Source organism: Seriola aureovittata, chromosome 14 (assembly GCF_021018895.1).
Source record: "Seriola aureovittata isolate HTS-2021-v1 ecotype China chromosome 14, ASM2101889v1, whole genome shotgun sequence".
Classification (NCBI taxonomy): domain Eukaryota; kingdom Metazoa; phylum Chordata; class Actinopteri; order Carangiformes; family Carangidae; genus Seriola; species Seriola aureovittata.
Window position 1 is genome coordinate 21,143,948 of NC_079377.1, and position 19,402 is coordinate 21,163,349.

A 19,402-nucleotide genomic window follows, 5' to 3' on the forward strand; every position below is an offset into this window, starting at 1 on the left:
TAAGCCCCTTTAATAAACCACCAAAATATCCTTTTCAGTAAACTTAAACTGACTGTAAATATGTTTTTCATTATGCGAAGACACTCTCTTAACTTTCAGGATCTCTACTAAACTACAGAATGAAGAGTATCATTTTTAGTCAACATCAATTAACTGAAAACACATCCTTTAATGTGATCTGTGCATCTTTTACAATGAACTACATTTAGTGAAAATTATATCTTGCAGCACTAACTTCTTTGACGTCTACCAGCCTGTCAAAACCACCAGTTTAATTAACTCGAATTAAGTGGAACTGTATCATCTCAGTACCAACAATCAGTCTGTTCTGTCTGTAATCATCTCTTCATGTTTAGGGTGTAGATCCATTAACCAAACTACAGTTTCCCAGCTTATTTTTCAGAGCTAGCGTGTACAGCTCTGGTCTGTGTGTGCATTTTTCCACATGGTAACTATCTGAATGGCACAGCCTCTGATAAACACTTCTAATGCACAAGGATTTTCCCACTCATGCTAACCTATCAGCGCCAGCCAAACTGCAGTATGTAGTTAGATAATGCAGGCACGCTAACCCTGCGGTGGCACAAGCTAATAATAGCGCATTAGCTTCCAGTGAGTTTTTTTGGAATAACAGACGGTTTTAGTATTAGGAGGGAGTATAATATGGTCTGCACCCACAAGATCAGGTTACTGAGGAGGTGGTTAGGAAAACAGGATAAGTCATTATCTGCGCAACAACCTACTCCATTTAAATATGTCAGGTTGTGGAGTTGTTGCATTTACATTTTTGGGTTTTAGCTGATTTTTAATGAGTAAACACACGAGTAAAGCAGACGACGGCACTGTTGCGCTGTTGTGAAGATTGAGTGTGTGGCATTTTAATCATGGAATTCCCTTCTTATAAACTCCTACTTCAAGATATCCACATTACTGTTGTCTGAGCTCCTCAGCTTCGCAATCCGAAGTATTAAATTAACCTCACAGTTAATTGTCCCACCAAAGTAATGCTTCTTTTCCACGTCCCCCTCCTTGTCAGCGTGTCTTTGATAGGCACAGGATGTGGTGTTGCGGGGATACGGGGGATTTGTAGTCCTATCAGCCTCCACATACGCAGACCTGATAAGACTTTCGGGACAGAGGAAGAGGAAGTGAGTGGGTTTACAGCGGCCCTACTTCCTGTGGAGCATAGGCCCATGTGGACTGGAGTGATATGCCCCCCGTGGACACCGGCGCTCTCGCCACACAGTCCCACCAAGTCACTTCCTGAAAAAGGCAGCCCTCTATGGGGGTGACTTCCTGTAAGACTATGACCTCTCTGCTGCTTAAAAGAATCTCAGTGGAACAAAGAACTGGGGCTGCCCATGGGAGCTGCTGTGTACAATATATAAATTTATATATATATATATATATATATGTATGTATGTATGTATGTATGTATGTATGTATGCAGAGTGTGTGTGTGTGTGTGTGTGTGTGTGTGTGTGTGTGTGTAACACCACCACTCAGGCCTTTACTCTAAAGGTTATCACTAGTGAGAATCTCAGCCCCCAGTCCCTGCTCATCTCTTTGAGTTTCACTGGCCTCGGAGAGAGAAGGGATGATCGGGTTACATCCAAATGTGTGTGTTCACAAGTGTGTACCGCAAGTGGCATGCTTTGTGTTGCTCTGCAAACACACAAAGTAAACGCCCATGCTGCCCTCCAGCCCACCCTGCTGCTTTTGTGTTTACCTGCAGGTATTTGTTATCTAGAACCTCTCTTCTCTCTTTCTCTTTCCCTCTCTCTAAACTTTTAGAAAAGCTTGCTGATGTGTTTATCTCTCAGTTAAATCCCTATAGCAGGTATCCATGTCAAAAGGACCAAGGGGAGGAGGCCTCAGGGGGCAGCATGTTTGGCCTGGGTCAGCCCTGGGTCAAGCTTTGGCCCATTGACATAGTTTACCTCCAACTTCCTGCATGCCAGGTTACCTGGGCTCACAACACATCACCTCAACCTTTCACATCTTAATGCTTTTTAATTATTATTATTGCCTAAAGTGAAACAACATATTTGAACAGGTAGCTGTTCAACATCACCGCAACAACAAAAATGGTTGTAGATTTGCTGCAGGGATCAAGTCTGCGAATAAATCATACATTTACCAATCCAAGAGGTCTGACGTTGTTCTCTCTTTCACTTTTAAATGAGTGAACACCTGTGCAGCAGCCAGGTTTGAATGTTAGAAGCAGAAGGAGTTGCATGTGTCATATCGGGGTTATAAAATAAGCCCTAACAGAAATTAAAGTAGCATCGACCCATATTCAGTGATAAAGAAAATCCACAGGGATGCAGGTTTTGACCAAAACTGGCGCTTCTGCTGGTGTTTTCCCGGCATGAAATTGGCTTTGTGTGGGTGTCGTTTGGAGAGCCGGCTGGTAAATTCTCCCGTTCTTTTGTTAGAAAAGGGGAGGGGGGGGGGGCCTCCATGCATAATGGTCTTAGCCAGGGAGGTCTGGAACTGTGTCCATAAATTGAATTATTTCAATTTGAGGGAGAGAGAGTGAGAGAGAGTGAGAGAATAATGGAGAGTTGCGGTGTGAGTGTGTGTTGCATTTACATGTGAACATATGCATGTGTGTTGATGGAGAAAGAGAGAGAGACTCATATTTATTCTTCTACAGGGCTCATATTTTCAAATGAGAATATAACCCAAGTTGCAGGAGATTACAGAAGAGGCCAAACGTTACCTTGCAGCTGGAAGCTATAGTGGATAAAAAAGACTGCAGGTTGAGGCCGCCATCACTGCAACTACAATTTCCTGTTTGAAAATTACACTTTCAGTGTGATATATCTTTCTATTATTAGGAGGAGATAAACTACCCTAATAAAAACAAATTGTGTGACTTTTTAGGGATAGTAAAAATACCTTCACAGGTGTGAAAATCTGTTTAATAATTACATTTGTGTGATTATATTTTTTCTAGAACGCTTACTTTTGGAAATTAACTCTTCAATCACATCTACATGTTGAGATAAAGCGATCTCCCAGCATCACAAATGCTGAGGCTGTGTTTGTGTGTATATGTGTATGTTTGTGTGTATATGTGTGTGTTTGTGTGTATATGTGTATGTTTGTGTGTATATGTGTATGTTTGTGTGTATATGGATATGTTTGTGTGTTGGGGCAGGGATGGGGGCGGGGTGAAAATATTCCTGACACAATATAATCGGCAGGGGACCATATGGCAAACTGGCAGCAAGCTATTTATCCTTATCCTCTTTGGAGGCTAAAATTAGCACTTCGCTGTTTGTAGCTTTAAGCTGGACTCCAACCACTGTGATAGGGCTAATAATAAAGAAAAAAAAAAGCAGCCCAGCTGGCACAGCTACTCCGCCTCTTCTACCACATTCTGTTTTCAACCTTTTCACTCTTTTAGTAACTTTCTGTCCAGCTCTGTCTCTCTCTTCTTCTCTCCTTCTTTCGATATGTCCCCAGAAAAACACAAATCTGAGCAAACCGCCCTCCGTGTTAGGACCAAACCTTGTTAATCTGACCATTAGGAATTGTATTAATATCATATAAGTGTTGCTTGAGCCAGGTTTCCCTATAAGCCCATGTGTCAGGAAAGCCAGGATTTCCTGAACATGGACCCCCTCGGCTAGCTTAAGAGCGTAGGATGATGGGGCTAATCTCTTTATCAAAAGCTTAAATAAACGTTGCTGCTCTGTGCATGTGTGTGTGTGTTTGTGTGTGTGTGTGTGTGTGAGACTTGCTTATTTGTGTGTGTTCTTGTGTGTGCCAAGGGGCCAAACAATGCTTCTCTACTGAACAAAGTGCTAATACCCTGTCTCTTTGCTCTCCCCCCTCCCTCCTCCATTCCTTCTCTCTCTCTTTCCTCTCATTCTCCCACCACACACGTGAATGCCCAAACTACAGTACGCCTCTGTCATACCCATCTGAAGTTAATACTGTAAAAAAAATAAACATTAATTGTAGCTTTTTCCAACATAATGTTAGTAGTAAAAAGCTAATAAAAAGGCTCATTTGGTCTTTAACCATCCATTAGCAGTGGTGATCGTCTCCGGCCTGCTATCAGGGTTTTCCCTGAAAAGTTAACATCTATCTAATCAGAGGCCTCCTGGGTCCTGAGCTCAGCTCCTCTTCAAGGGAGGGGGAGGAGGAGGGGGGACACAGGCCCCAGCGAGAGAAAATGGAAAGATAGAAAGAAGTGAGAGAGTTTGAGGTTGTTTTATCGGCCAGATGTAATGCGTCGTGACACATCAGTGATGAGTCGGTGTGATTTCACTCTCAGATTCCCTATGAACCTGTACTGGCCACGATTAAGAACCAGGGCATTTTCTGTCTGTGAGAGCTTGTGTATCTGTGTGTGTGTGTGTGTGTGTGTGTGTGTGTGTGTGTGTGTGTGTGTGTGTGTGTGTGCGTTCCAGGCAATTTGGAACTGAATTGAAAACAGACAAAATAAAGAGCGCAAACTAGTCACAAATTTGGAATTTATCACATTTCTATTTCTATCTACATGATGACAATGGCATGGACACCAGACCCTCCGCACGCACGCACGCACGCACGCACGCACGCACGCACGCACGCACACAAATATTTCACAAGTGAATGAGTATGCTTCAACTTTATATCCTATTCATTTGCATGACAAGTGCATTACCACATTTCAACTTGTTTACATTTCCAAATCAAAGCTGCAGACTTCTGTTCCAAAAGGAGATATCCAGTAATTTGACAAAAGTGGCATCTTCTTTTAGGACACGATTACACAAGAATGGCGCAAATTATGGTTCTTCATACCAAAATAAACCTGAATTGAGTCCTTGGATGACACTTTTCAAACAAGATCTTGACTGTAGATGCGCTGAACCACCATATCTTCAGGTTTAAACGGACAAATCATTGGTGAAAAAATAATTCCTCTTATCCTAATTTCATTTTCATTTCAAAACTAGTCTTTACCAGGTTTACACATTTAACTTTTCTTGTCATCATCTCCTCATGCCGACACACGAGAGACCTCTATGAGGCAAAAAGTGTGTGTAAATAGTATCTTTCAGCAAACACCAGTAATTAGATATAGGCATTTGGCATTCACGCCAGTTGCAAATTAAAGAAGAGCGTTTCCTGTAAACAGACAGTGAGAATGTGTCTACATCATTAGCGTGCCACAATTATAACATGGAAGCTAAAGATACATTTCCCTCCCGCTTGAACTCCCTCGCTGGAGCAAATGAAGTAGAACCTCTTTTTTTTTCTTCTTTTTTTTTTTAAATGAACGGCTGTTGTACTGATTCTTGGAGCAGCACCAAACTACATGGTGGGACCCAAGTGCGTTTATGGGTAAAATGAGAACGACAAAAGGCAAAACATACAGTTTCGTACGACATAGAGAGAGATGTAGTTTTCATTTGAAAAAAACTTTGAGAAAAACACATCCTAAGCGAGCAAAAAAAGACCAAGCAAAGCCATGAGAGAGGCAGGAGAAGAGGGAGAGAGAAGCTACTTCGTGTGCACACATGTCATGAATGAATATGTATTTCATGTAAATTGTGCACACAAGGCATATTGTAATGGTCTGGGCTAGACTTTGCATTTCTTTGGTCATGCAAACATGCCCACATGTAACCAACAGACAGAGAGAGGCAGACTGAATGAATGCAGGGGAGATTTAAAGTAACAGAGAGCGCGGGGGAAACATTTTATTCACCTTCAAAATGTGTGGGGCATTCTTCTGAATATCATTAGAGAAAGTCAAAAACAAGGGCGTAGTGACAGCAAAGGGCTTATGGCGAGAGAGGAGACTGAGACGGAGGCTATGAGAGAAAATAAAGACACAGAGACAATATGTACAAATATGAGGCTCACATGATTATATGTAAACATGCTCAGCAACACGCAACATATAAATCCCAAAGTCAAACAGTCAAACAGGCTCTGACACCTTATCAAACAGTTTTATGGCTATTACCTTCTCACAGACGAGACGTTCACCCAAGCCAATAAAAAGCAGGTTAGTGAACCTGACTGACAAAGTGTTTCACATGTGAAAAGAGGGAGAGGAGAGGAGAGGAGAGGAGAGGAGAGGAGAGGGTGTAGGAAGTTGCTTTGTTTACTTGTATTCCTGACTCTTTCTACCACGCGACCCCAGCGGCCGGGTGACACCGGCCCTAATCCTAAAAGCAAACTGGCCCCTCGCTGTGGGAACCTGATACAATTTCCTCTTTTTCAAGAGGGGCAAACTCAGGCCACTCTGAGTTTGCTTATTGCCCATGAGGCAATAAAAAGTCATCGAGGGCCATCATTTTCCTGCGAAGCAAGTCGCTACATGTTGGTTGACGCATTTGCTGCCGCGATAAAGCGAGGTTGTAAAGATCTCAGTGAATCTGAGAGAGGGAGGTCGTGATTGGACACCGAAAGGCCAAGCATCTCTTTTCCCAGGTAACCACAGATAATAATGTTTGAGATGCAGTAAATCCAGCTGAGGCTCAATAAACACTGCTACTGGCAACACACAGTTGTTGAGGGATGTTTTCTCAAGCTGTTTTGAGAAGCATTTACCTTTTATGCCTCTCAGATATTGATTTTCATAAACAGCATATGAACAGAACGTAAAGTGTATGCTCCGGTGACGCTGTATGATGATTCTCATACTGTTTGTTTCTTTAAAAACACGGACACACACTTACATACTCTTTACTCAAACTCTGTAGGGGAAACAGAGTGAGCTTCAGGTGGCCCTGCCACAACTCTTTCACCTCTGCACTGGCAGAGAAGATATTGCTGTTTGTTAGCAGCGGTGAATACGCCTCAATAGACTCCCAAACAACACTCAGCAGCACTTAACACACTCATCAGGGATAACTGTTCTGCCTCTCTTTTCCTCACTCGCTATAAGATTTTCTAACACACACACACACACACACACACACAGACATACTGCTCCAGTCAGCATCAAAATGCTTTCACAGCATTCACCCTTAGATTCTCTCCCTCCTTATCTTATGCTCTCATTTAGCTGTTTTCTTTCCGTCGTTTTCTTTCACTCTCGTCTTTTCCCTCTCTCTCTCTTTCCCCATGTTCAGGCTCTGAGGGAATCAAAGAGAGACTCGTGTTTGTGTCTGCCAGCTACTGTACTGACACACACCTCCAGTAATACAGACTGCTAGACTAATCAAGGGAGCCACATCCCTTTTATCTTCCCACAGACCTCACATTTAAACAGATTACCGGGAAAGCTGGACACCAGTAAGACAATTACTGGACTGAGGATCTTCCTCGATAACGTCTAGACAACGTCTAGACAACCTACACACAAAACGACGTACCACCTCTCTCAAGTTCTATATCTTTATTTGCAAGTTCATATTTAATATTGGCATGTGCACAAATGAACGCTTTTGAAAATGTGTTATTGACTTAGTTTGTGAGTTTCTTGTTCCTTTCTGATCACTAACTAGCTGACAGTTCACCTGCCGTTAAATTTAACATTACAACACTGCAGTTTTTAAGAGTGCAATCTGTCAAATTTATATTCTCAAAGTTGTGCCAGTGCCTGTGTGCCAAAGCAACCAATACACATTCCTATCTCTTTACAGCACTTACTTCTAACTCTCTCAATAATGAGTCTTTAACTCATTGTTGCAACAGAATTTTTTCAGGAGCAGCAGCTACTGGGAGAGAAAAGCAAGTCAGGGAGGGGATAAACACAGACACACACAGTTCTCTCTTCCAGTCTACTGGACAATCGGACCAATTAATCGGTGACTTTGAGGGGGCCACGTGAAGCCGAGTGATTGGACGAGCTGGCTCTAGCCGCTGATTGCCTGGCACCCCTGTCCATGTCCCCATTTGCCCGCCCCGGCCCTGGAGACCGGCCAATGAGACGACAGAAAGCAACAGCTCCTCTGTGGCCTGACCTTGTTGGAGGGTACAGAGGTCGGCTTCTGGATGGATGGGTGGACAGATGAGAGGATGACAACATCAAGAATATTCCAGCCTGATCGATGGGGATTCACAGCCGGTGGAGGTTATATACAGTGATTCAGAATGAATGGGGTGAAGCTGCATCAGCACATGATATTCAGACACACATCAAACCAGGAAAGCTGACTATCCTGGAGTCCAAGTGCCACATCCTCCACTGAGATGATCCCAGCTGGGATTTGGACTAGCAACCATCCGGCCAAATGTTTCCTTCTCCGGCCAAGTACCACCTGCCTTTACATTTCTGGTTTCCATATTTTACAGGGTTCTACTCATTCAGTCATTTATTCAAACATCAAAGTCAAATTCACTCTAATTATCAGGTGCAGTAATTAATGCAGGAATTTCTTAGAACAGACTGAAACAATTAGTTCAAGGATAACAGGATAACAGGACCTCATGTGCAAGAGAAATTAACCACATTAGATGAGGAACTACACGTTAGACTTAAGCATACATACACACACACATACACACAGTTTAGGTCTGTCAAATGGCAAATATCAGCGTAAATTTTGTGCTGAGCATTCCTCCAATTATACCAGGCAAAGAAAAAAAAAAAACCCCCCTCAGAGCTGGATATCAGACCAACAACCAGAAATCTCAGGCCAGTACTCAGACACCAGAAATGTATGCAGACACTAACACATAGCCTTACAGGGAGCTATTTGCCTTGGCGCAGCACACTGTACTCTTTACAAACGGTCTGGGTAATTGGTGATACATATCTAATATCGCCAGTCATCGCCTCACTCCCTGGATGTTTCTGACAAGCGGAGAGGGAAACCCTGTAGCTTTCAAAAACAGAGCAAACACTCTGCTCCGCTCCTCTGCTCGACTCGCATCCACATCGCTGCAGCTGCCCGATTCACTGCCTGAATGTTATTCTGTTTCCCTCGCACGCCAGGCCCTCTGAGAAGCCAAGGGGTGTCCTTACAAATTCACACAGGCAAAGAGGAGTACTTTATACTGGGAGAAAAAGAGAAGGCCCACTCATGTCCGTGAGGGACCCCCCCCCCCCCCCCCATCGCATGCATATATGATCTGTTAGCTTTTCCTCTGCCCTTCGAGCATTACTCTTCACAGAGAAGCATGATCCAAGGCACAAGAGTTACAATGAGGCTTCTCCAGAGGGCTTCTGGGTATTAGACAAAGAGGCCCGTTGGTAGGAACTAGCTAACAAACAGCTGGGCTAATAGAGTGGGACTAATTAACTACAGGGCCACTCTCCGACTCTCCTTGTCGAAGCTTGCTGGATGTTTACAAAGATCTCCCAGAGAAAGGGAGGAGAAAAATAAGAGGCTTTCTTCTTTGTCTGCTCTTTAGGGAGAGAGGAGACACCCAGGACTGATTTTAATGACATGTGTGAAGCAAATGTGATCCTCCCTCCATTTTTTTCAACTGCCAATGGAATTTAGTGCTAAAAAATACCATCGCCATTGTGGTCAAAGCATAAACAACATAACGAATAGCTTAGCATGTGAGCATTGTCAACACATGCAGAAATAATTTTTTTTTAACTGTGCACATTATCACAGGGACACAAAAGCACTGCAAAACATCTGCAGATGAGTAAAAGGTCCAAGAGTTATCATTCATTATCACATTATCAATAACTTTGCTTCGGAAAGAGCCTCCACAACGCGCATGCAGAGACCTCTGATCTTACGTAATGCGGTGACCTCCTCATGATTCCTGCAGCTCTTGGATTTGAGAGCGCGAGTGCTACATTTCTGGGTAGAGATGGGGATTTTTATACCAGTGGGCAGTGATCCGTTCAGAGAAGGGGGCAGAGCAGAGCATGTGTTTATCTCAGGAACAGCCTCAGAATAAAGCCCAGTAGAGAGAGGAGACTGGAGTTCACTAGTTAAAGGCCCTCGACCATCCAGCATCCTTCCTCCGAGCTGTTTCGCTCTGCTGGAGGGGCAGGATGGAGGGAAGAAGAGGGCAGACATGGAGCGGGCGACAGAGACACAAACCAGGAGGAGTTAGAGAAAGACTGCGTGCGAGAGGAGGTGTAGAGCGAGTGAGAACACGGTTTGAAAGACTTAGGAGAAGGAGTAACGGGGCTGGATTGAAGGATGGATGAAAGGAAGACGGAGGAGAAAGATGGCTATTAGCTGTGCAGTTCTACAGGCAGAGGGGAAGAAAATGAAGAAAGTGTAAGAGAGAGACAGAGGGAAAGGTCAGTGAGAAAGCAATCTGTTAAAGGTAGAGGAGAGAAAGAGGCAGGGGAAAATAAGATTAGAAATAACAGAAACATGGAGAAAATGAAATAAGGAGAGAGGTTAGAGACAGAAAGAGAACAGGAGGATGAGTAAAGAAATGATATGGGGAAGAAGAAGAGACAAAGTGAAGGTAAAAGGAAAGAGTGGGAGATGGATTAAGAAAAAGGAAGAGCAGAATGAGTGAGAAAGAAGCTGAAAGATGACTAGATGAAAAAAAAACATAAAGAGGAAAAGATATGAAAAATGGAAGAGAGAGAGATGGGGAAGAACAAGAGCGCGAAAGGAACAAAGAGAGGTGAGAGAAAGGGAAAGAAGAAGGATAAACAAAGGTAGTGTTTAAGAGTGAGTGGGAGGCATGGAAGAAAAAAGGGGGAGGAGAGAGAGAAAAGCACGGGGATACACAAGGAGAGAGAAACCGACTGAGAGCAAAATGAAAGAGAGAGACGCGAGAGTAGGTGGGAGACAAGGGAAAACTGGAGAAGAGAGGGAGGATGTGAAGATGAAAGAGCAAGAGAGAGAGAGAGATAGAGAGAGAGAGAGAGAGGGAGGAAAGACAGTGGGGTGAAGCTGTCGGGGAGGGAGCGAGCAAAGTGCCAAACAGATAAATAACCAGCTTACTGGGATTACCAAGTGACTGACACACAATTTGCCAGAGCCAATATGACGTGGCAGTGATAGCGCTTAACCCATATAAACCTGAAACCAGTCCAAGATGTCCTCCGGTATTTACTGTTGTCACTGTGTCCTGATGCTCTGCACACAGTTTGTGCCTGTGTGTGTGTGTGTGTGTGTACCACCATAAACACCACATAAACAAAACAATCTCACACACAGACACACACACACACACACACACACACACACGTTTGCACCAGCCGACATCAGGGTATCTGCAGGCTGCAGGAAGACACTGACAGAGCTGTTTAGTGCTGGATCTGAACTTAAAGCAAGTGGAAAAGCCTGAATTAACAAACACACAGTACATGGCCAAAAGTATGGGGACAGCTGAACATTATACCCACATGTGATTATTGAAACCTTCATTCCAAAAACGTGGACATTAATATGCTGCGATAATAACCTCAGTATGCTCATGCAGCCACGAGAGAACAGTGAATGAAAGTTTAAAGACTTTATACAGAAATGATAATCAATAAAGTCATAATAAATATAGCTGTGTCTACATATGCAAAAGTGCTCTATATAAAAAATTGGTGTACCAGCTCTTTATTAATTTGAGATTACGCACACATGATACACACGAAGCTGTAAAAATTAAGACTTAAATCCTTGAGTTCATGTGATTCAACGACTCTGAAAGTCACCTAACGTCGCTCACATGTTTCAGGACCTGCAGATGCCCTCATACCTACACGCACAAACTCACACTTGGACAAATCAAAGCACTTCATTCATTAAGATGACGCACACCGACGCATGGAGAGAATGTGCACATACATACACACACTACCCCACGTTTTACCCTCTAATGAACGTCAACAACAAACAAACCCCTACAATAGCCGAGGAGAGTCGGAGGGAGAAAAGGGAGGTATGAGGAGATGGAAAGAGGGAGAGAGAGAGAGATGATGATGGGAGAGAGACAGAAAGAGTGAGTGAGAGGAGGCGGGTCGACATAAGGAGTGGGCCTATAATTGGAGAGATGTGAAAAATGAAGTGTCAGTTTGGTCAATAGAGGGCAAAGGTCAGAGAAGCAGGAGCCCAAACTCGGCACAGAGCACACTCATTAGAGCGACCAATCAGATCTTGCCTGGCTGCCCCAGACCATTAGTCATCAGAGGCAGAAGCGTGCACATACACACACACACACACACACACACACACAATATTCATTTGTCTTCCCCTGTTTCACTGTAATTTCACTATTTTTTAGTATGTTCTCTTCTTCCATATCATCTGTCTGTCCATCTTTTATTTTTATCTCAACTCATGTCTCACCTCTCAGTCCCTCAGCTCCTTGTCGAGCATTACTGAAGAGTGAGAGAGAAAGACACACAGAATGTGAGCGAGAGAGAGAGAATGAGTGTGAAAGAAATAGAGAGAGAGAGATAGAGGAAGAGACAGACAGAGAGACAAAGACACAGAGAGTGTGTGTTGACTATATAAATGGCTGCTCGTTGGAGTGGAAGGCATGGCGGCGCTCTCTGCTCCCGCCCAGGCTCTGCCTCCTGGCACTGGCAACCCTGCAAACTGCTCGCCTTGACATCGCCTTCAATAATATATGAAGTTGCTTTTTTGCCTACAGTTTGTTTGCAACGCCGCCCCACCACCACCAACCCATTCTCCAACTGCTGTCTCTCTCACTCTCTGCCTCTCTTCAACACACACACACACACACACACACACACACACACACACACACACACACTAGTCTGTCTAGTCAAAGAGGGAGTGTAGACTAATAAATTAGATTCTTTAAATTTGAGGCTAAAAAGAATATCATTGAATAAAAAATAAAAGTAAATTATAATCAAAGTCTGTGCACATGTTGGATTTTTCCACATTTAAAATTCTCTGATTCTTATCCAGAAAATTTGTGACTAGAATAAGTTCAAGGGCTACAAAGCCATTGTTTCTTAATTTGAGAAGTGGCTAATCATCAGTGTCAGAAAAACGTCTCCGACCTGTCAGCTGCTTTCCATATACTGTAAAAAAACAGCCTTGTTTTTAGCTGTGTATTTCATAATATCCTTTGAAGAATCTGAAATGTATTTATAGGTCTGAATTTCCTTTAACATGTGTATGCAATCCTTCACACAATACAAAAACATGAAAATCACCATCACCGCCTTATGGTGGTTTTCATATGACAACATCAAAATATTCCTGAAACCTGAATCCTCCAGTATAATGGGTAATGACAGAAAAACTAAGACATGAAAGCAAAAGAGCCGTCAACTTGGTGGAGACTTCTGCAAAGTGTAGTCAAATAGTACATATAATATGACCTGTGCAGTTTGGGATACAGTACATACAGGCGCACACATATACAGCTACAAATATGCTCAAATATAAAGTTACAATTGCCAGGGTGGCACCAAGAAAAACTGAAACCATATTCTAGACCAAAGTTAATCCACAGAGCATCCGTACCAGGCCCAGAAGAGATCCTACATGGTTGACCGTGACCTCTGACCTCTCTGAGAGACACTAGCAGCAACTGTGAGCTGTTGCAAAGACTGACTAAGCCCTGCCACACCTCACCTGGCTGCATAATGAAGTTTCCAATCGTGTGTATATATGATGTTCGTGATACAACCAAGCTGACGCCATACACTCGGAAGTTTGTTCTGCATTTACACCGAGCGTCTGACCCCCTTCATCTCCTCCAGCTGACACATATGAAGAAGATGCAAACAGCAGATAAAGAAACTCAGTCTCATACCCTGTTCGCTGCTGTTGTCGCCGCTGTGTGATGTGTGACCGCCGCTGGACGGTCCCGGTGTTCCTCCAGAGCGTGTGGACGCCGTGTCGTCATGATCTCTGTTCCAGGACGTCTGTTGTACAGAGAGAGAGAGAGAGAGAGAGAGAGAAGAGAGAGAGAGAGAGAGAGAGAGAGAGAGAGAGAGGTCAGTAAGTTGATCTAATGTCAGCTCCTTGTTTTTTTTCTTCCATCTTTAATTGTGTTGATTTTATTTGTTGTAATATTTTTAATCGTGCATATTTTATCATCTTCTGTTCTGCCTACATAAGCTGTACATTATGTGGAAGAAAGCCCACACACAAAAACACAAACAAAATTCATAATTTGCCCGCCCTCGACCCAGTCACGCAGTGTGTGAGAGCCCCTGCAACAATCTTATGGAATGAGGACTGTTGGGGCTCGATGAAGAGAAAGGCCCAGACGAATAGCGAGCGAACATGTTGTATTAGTTCCCAGCTTTCTGAGGCATGCAATCCACGGCTGCCTCCATTTGGCTCAAACCACTAGCAGATGAAAATACAAAACAGCTACAACTTAAGATAGGCCGCAGCGAGCGCCAGGGAGTGATGTCATCTAAGCAGAGCAGACCAAGAGACAGAGGGAGAGAGAGGTAACTAACTGAAGCATTGCTACATAAGTATAAATCCTCAGTTTTGTTCGCAAATGACAAAAAAATGCATGTCCAATCCCGCTAATGTAGATTTAAATTTCATGTTGGGAAGCAGAGCCAAGACATAGACATAACCAAATAAGCTAAAGTTTTCCCACAGTCTTTCCTCAAACAAAATACAAGACGAAAATATTGCCTGAGCAACCGAACTGACGCCGAGTTAAAACTTTATAAAGACAAATGAAGAAGTTCAAGTATTACCACAGAAATGGGCGTTTAGTCCTTTGTCCCCGTCTTCAGGAAAAATAGCAGATGACCGACTTGACTGATGTTAAACTGAGACTAGTTTGTGTCATCAAACACAAGCAGCTGACTAGACAAGATAGACTCTGGAGACCTGGGTTTATATATAGTAAGCCGTGTGTGTGTGTGTGTGTGTGTGTGTGTGTGTGTGTGTGTGTGTGTGTGTGTGTGTACGTGTGTGTGTGTGTGTGTAAGGGTAAGGGACAGTCTTAGGCCAGATGAGTGTCAGCTGCACAACGTAGGGAGCAAATGGTCCAGACAGGTTGGAAAAAGGAATACACACACACACACACAGCAAAATCAAGATCCCTCACACACACATACATCCACAGATACAGTGCTTACATTTATGCACATATACATATACACACTCAAATCGCACTCTGTCCCATGCGAAGCTGCTACATAATATTGAAACTAAACCAGATGTTACCTCTTATCTCTCAGTGCCTCTGAAAAGCAACATTAGCGCTGAGGACAGGAGAGAAAAGAGACTTCAAAATAGAAGGAAATGGGATCTTGTGCCTTATCACACACAGCCAGCTATCACAAACAAACACACAACAAACAAAACATACACGCGCAAACACTTACTCGAGCCTCCTCTACCGCCCGCGTGAGCCTATCTTTGCTCTGTCAAATCAAATGAAGCAGATATCAAGGGGCAATGTGGTGTTTGCATCGCGCTTTTAGGGCTATGTGACGAAATGAGTGATAGAAACCCACACGGAAGACGAGAGGAGAGAAACACACTGGGGAACAACTGGTTTCAATTGGAATACTACGAGCAGCGCTGCCTGTGTGAGGAGGATTTGGAGCCGAGTTTAGCATCATAAAAAAGTAGACATTAATTCATCACACAGGGTTTGTTTTAAACAAAATGCAGAGGGGAATAAAATAACAGAAAAGAAAATACAAGTCAGCAAATTCAACACATTTGGGGTCTATTAGAGCCCATTTGATGTTCCTGGGCTATGAAATTATAATCCAGTGCTTACATGGACGATATAATCGTTGTTTTCCAAATTAGGCTTTGAGGCTTTGCAATAAAGAGGAAATTCACTGCACAAAGGCATGACTAGGACGGTGATTGGGTAGATAAATGTTGATTTTAACAGAGATAAGATACCAAGAGGGTCTTTTTTTTCTCCACCTCTTACAAATTCTTTTTTGCTGACCGTGGGGACGGTAGAACACTGAAAAATGAAACACCCGTGCATGACTGAGTAACTCCAGAGAACATCAGAAGTGAGGTAATCCAGACCACATGCTCAGCACGCAAACAGTTAACACTGGTTTTTGCCAGCTCCTCCAAAAGTGCAGCTTTTAAAAAATGAGTAGAACTTGTTTATTCAGAGCTCTGTGAAAAAGAATAGCACAGCACCCCGGGGACGTCGAACCCAAGAGCCTCAGCTCGCAAAAAGGATGTGTTTTTTTTTTTTTCCATTTTCTTTTTGTTTTAATTCTGTAACAAATTCCACTTGGAAATATAATTAGAAAAGATGAGGGAGAAATGGCAAACTACTGCATTAGCTGTAATTGAACAAAAGAGCACTTTGCCTGCTGGGAGGTGGCCGCTGAGGCCCCATGGGAAAGGGGGCGGGGCTGAGACAGGGCCTGGTGGCATCTCCACGGGGACAGGGAGTTTATTTATAATCACAGGCCACCCTTGGACAGAACAGGCCCAGCACTGATCTAACACGCATTTAATACACACACAGCTGAGATCACACACACACACACACACACACACACACACACACCACACACACACACACACACACACATGCCAGTACACACAGGTCACACAGCATGTGTACACTTTTTTGGTCACTTGGCTTGTACACACACACACACACACACACACACACACACACACACACACACACACACACACACACACACACACACACACACACAGATACAAACACACACCCACTGACACAAATAGTTTTTATCTACCTTATGCAAACATCAGAGAGCCGCCATACTCACAGTCCCTATTTAACAAAAGCACATACACTGACCTCAAGACACACAACGACAAAGAAAACACACACCCTGTGCCAACAAGTCCGCAGCTCACAAAGCCGAGGTCCACCTTTAAAAATGTGGGATATGTAAATCCACAAGGTGAAAAGATGCATAAACAGAAAGCTCCAGGAAACAGAGAGAGAGAGAGAGAGAGAGAGAGAGAGAGAGAGAGCTGTCCCACTGCACACATACACACTTGATTTATTCTGTCCCCTTAATGAGCCGCGCTCTCTCTCTCTCCCTCTCTCGCTCTCTCCTGTGCAGGATATAGATTAATTCAAAGCTTAATTGTTTAGTAAATTCAATTTTCCACATTCTATTCTGCCTAGCTTTAGCTAAAGTTCTTAAATCTGCCGCGCCAAGCCGAGGGAACCCTGTTTGTGAGCCATGCATACCTTTTTTTTTTTTTTTTCTTTTTCTTTTTTTTTCATTACCATTTTTCTTCCCTCCACCACCCTAATTCACCATGAAAAGATTTTCCTTGCTGGAAATTCTGATTCCGCTATGATCGGTGAGGCATTCCAATCCAATGCATTCTCATTGTGCCGCGTCTAAGATGCGAGGGGGGGCTTCCCTTTCTCGCTGTGCCAGGCCCCATATCATACAAGCGCTCATGCAAGAAATGTTGCCTTGCCAATTCATTTGCAATAATAAAGAAAATGGTTAAGGTTGTTGTGCTTTGCCCCCCACCCTCTCTTCTTTCCTCACTCTGAAATATCTTTTGTGATGATATGGATATTTACTTTTCGATCTGTGCCAGCAAGCGTGCGGGAATAATCATATGTGCATACTTAACGGCACAGACATAAATATCCAAATAACCCCCCACACATACACTCCTCAGTGGTGGTACATCTGAATCAAAGATGACAGTTGGGCTACTTCATCCCCCAGAATGCTTTGGTGCGTCTGTTTTTTTTTTTTTTGTTTAACACATTTTCTTTAACACATTTTTGACCTTTGCAAACAGCGCTGCTTCCTCCAGTTCAAATCTGCGAGAATGCCATGTGTTGTAGCAGCGAGATGGCCCGCTGTAACTCCGGACACATTCTCCCACTCAGCTGAATGCTGGTGAGGAAGCTGTTAGTGAAAGGGGCTGAAAGGCCAGCTATTGTAAACTCTTGTTTACTTTGCTTTCCACTGTGACTAGATAAAGCAGGATCTGCCTCTCTGATAACCGGCCAGGCAAGCGCTTGCCCAACCACCTCTGCGCTCTCCACCGCTCTCACCCCCTTCCTGCAATATTAGTACTTCCAAAAAAGAAAAGAGGGGCTGATAATGGTATGCATGGTGCAAAGAAAAGGGGAAAAAAAAGGCAAAGACCCCTCCCTCCCATTCCTCCCCAACTCTTCACAATAGACAAAGAAAGAAGAAATAACCTTATAATTGCTGAAGGGGGTGAGGGAGAAAACTGGATTTGGTCTCTTGAGTAAGCAAAGTATGCTACGTTGAATAGCCGTCAGGTACTCTTCAATCGGCTTTTTAAAACCGGTGGGTTAACCTCATAGAGACAAGCAAAGATAATTACATGTTTGAGATAATTACCAGAGCTTTCAAAGTCCATTTAGATGACACTCACGGAAACTGATTTTCTTTCTGATTTTCTTTCTCTGTGGCCTCTTCCCCTTCAGCTCTCGCTACAGACTCCTTGTTTACTCTCTGTGAGCTGAAATCCAAACAAAAACATTAACTTGAGTGCCCTCCCCTCCACGCTATCTAACCCCAAACAGAGCATATTCCTTTTTTTTTCAGCTGTGAATGAAAAGGCAGGCGTGGCTTCTTAATGACATGTTTTGTTGTGGTTTCTTCGTTAGCTTAGCGTAGCCTGACTTACAGCCGCTGCGCTGGGATGTTCTCTGCAGATTCCTTGGAGACGGGTTGTTTGTGACGGTGGCCATTGTCAGAGGCTCGCAGGGGGTTAAGGGGGAGAGGAACTTTCCATTAGCTAAGTACACATGTGTTAAGCCAGGTTATTGTTTACTTAGCCAAAGAAACCACAGCAGGCCTCAGGGACAGACATGGCCGCCCATCATAAGTAACACGAGACACTAGCCAAGAACTTTATTTGCAATCGGGATCTTGTGGCTATCACAACGGAGTATCTGTGACACAGTGCAGCTCCACTGAGCTTCCAGCAATAATACATGACTTAAAAAACATCTAATAAATCAACCAAAAGAATCTAGAACCTAGTGAAAAAAAACAAATGCAATGAGGATGTCTGAAAATATATGAAGGCGTATAAGAAGCTCCTGACGTTCCTATTCTTTGAAGTCTCTCTGGCCTTGATTTGCTTAATCAGAATCACCCCTACTTGCTATTCCACCACAATAATAAAGAGGCTAAGAAACACACAAGTCACGTGGTCGCCTCTTTGTATCACTTGTTGAATCCTTAACAGCCGCCCCACATTCACTCCCCAATGGAAAAAAAAAAAAGGGGAGTTCAGGAGAGGGGAGGGAGGAGGGGGTGTAGAGGAGGGAGGGGGGTGAGTGGGGGTCAAACCTCTCCTCTATTCATCTACAAAAGCTGCTATTACCAACAATCACCACGATGATTCAAAGTTTGTACTAAGAACAGCAGCGTGCCACTGTAGGAGAGAGAGGGAATGAAAAAAGAGAGAGCGAGCGCCTGTTAAGTCGGGTGTAACTCGATCCATACTTCAACGAGAAGCGGATAGATTAGCGATAGCGGTGTACTGATTAGGAAAATAGTGGCTGACCCCAGCGGTCAGGGTTTCCATTGAGTTAGGAGGCGGGAGGGGGGGGGGAGGCAGGGGTCACTTTTTGACCG

The 19,402-nt window shown here is 43.6% G+C and overlaps 1 protein-coding gene across 2 annotated transcripts in view; it reads right to left on the reverse strand.

The window, feature by feature from the left end:
• Positions 1–19,402, reverse strand: part of meis1b (Meis homeobox 1 b) — a 112,144-nt gene that overhangs the window by 59,617 nt on the left and 33,125 nt on the right. For both annotated transcript variants that reach the window (XM_056395076.1, XM_056395075.1), the window contains one exon: positions 13,624–13,735. In XM_056395076.1, the coding sequence (XP_056251051.1) occupies positions 13,624–13,735 (112 nt within the window). The remainder of the gene's footprint in view (positions 1–13,623; positions 13,736–19,402) is intronic.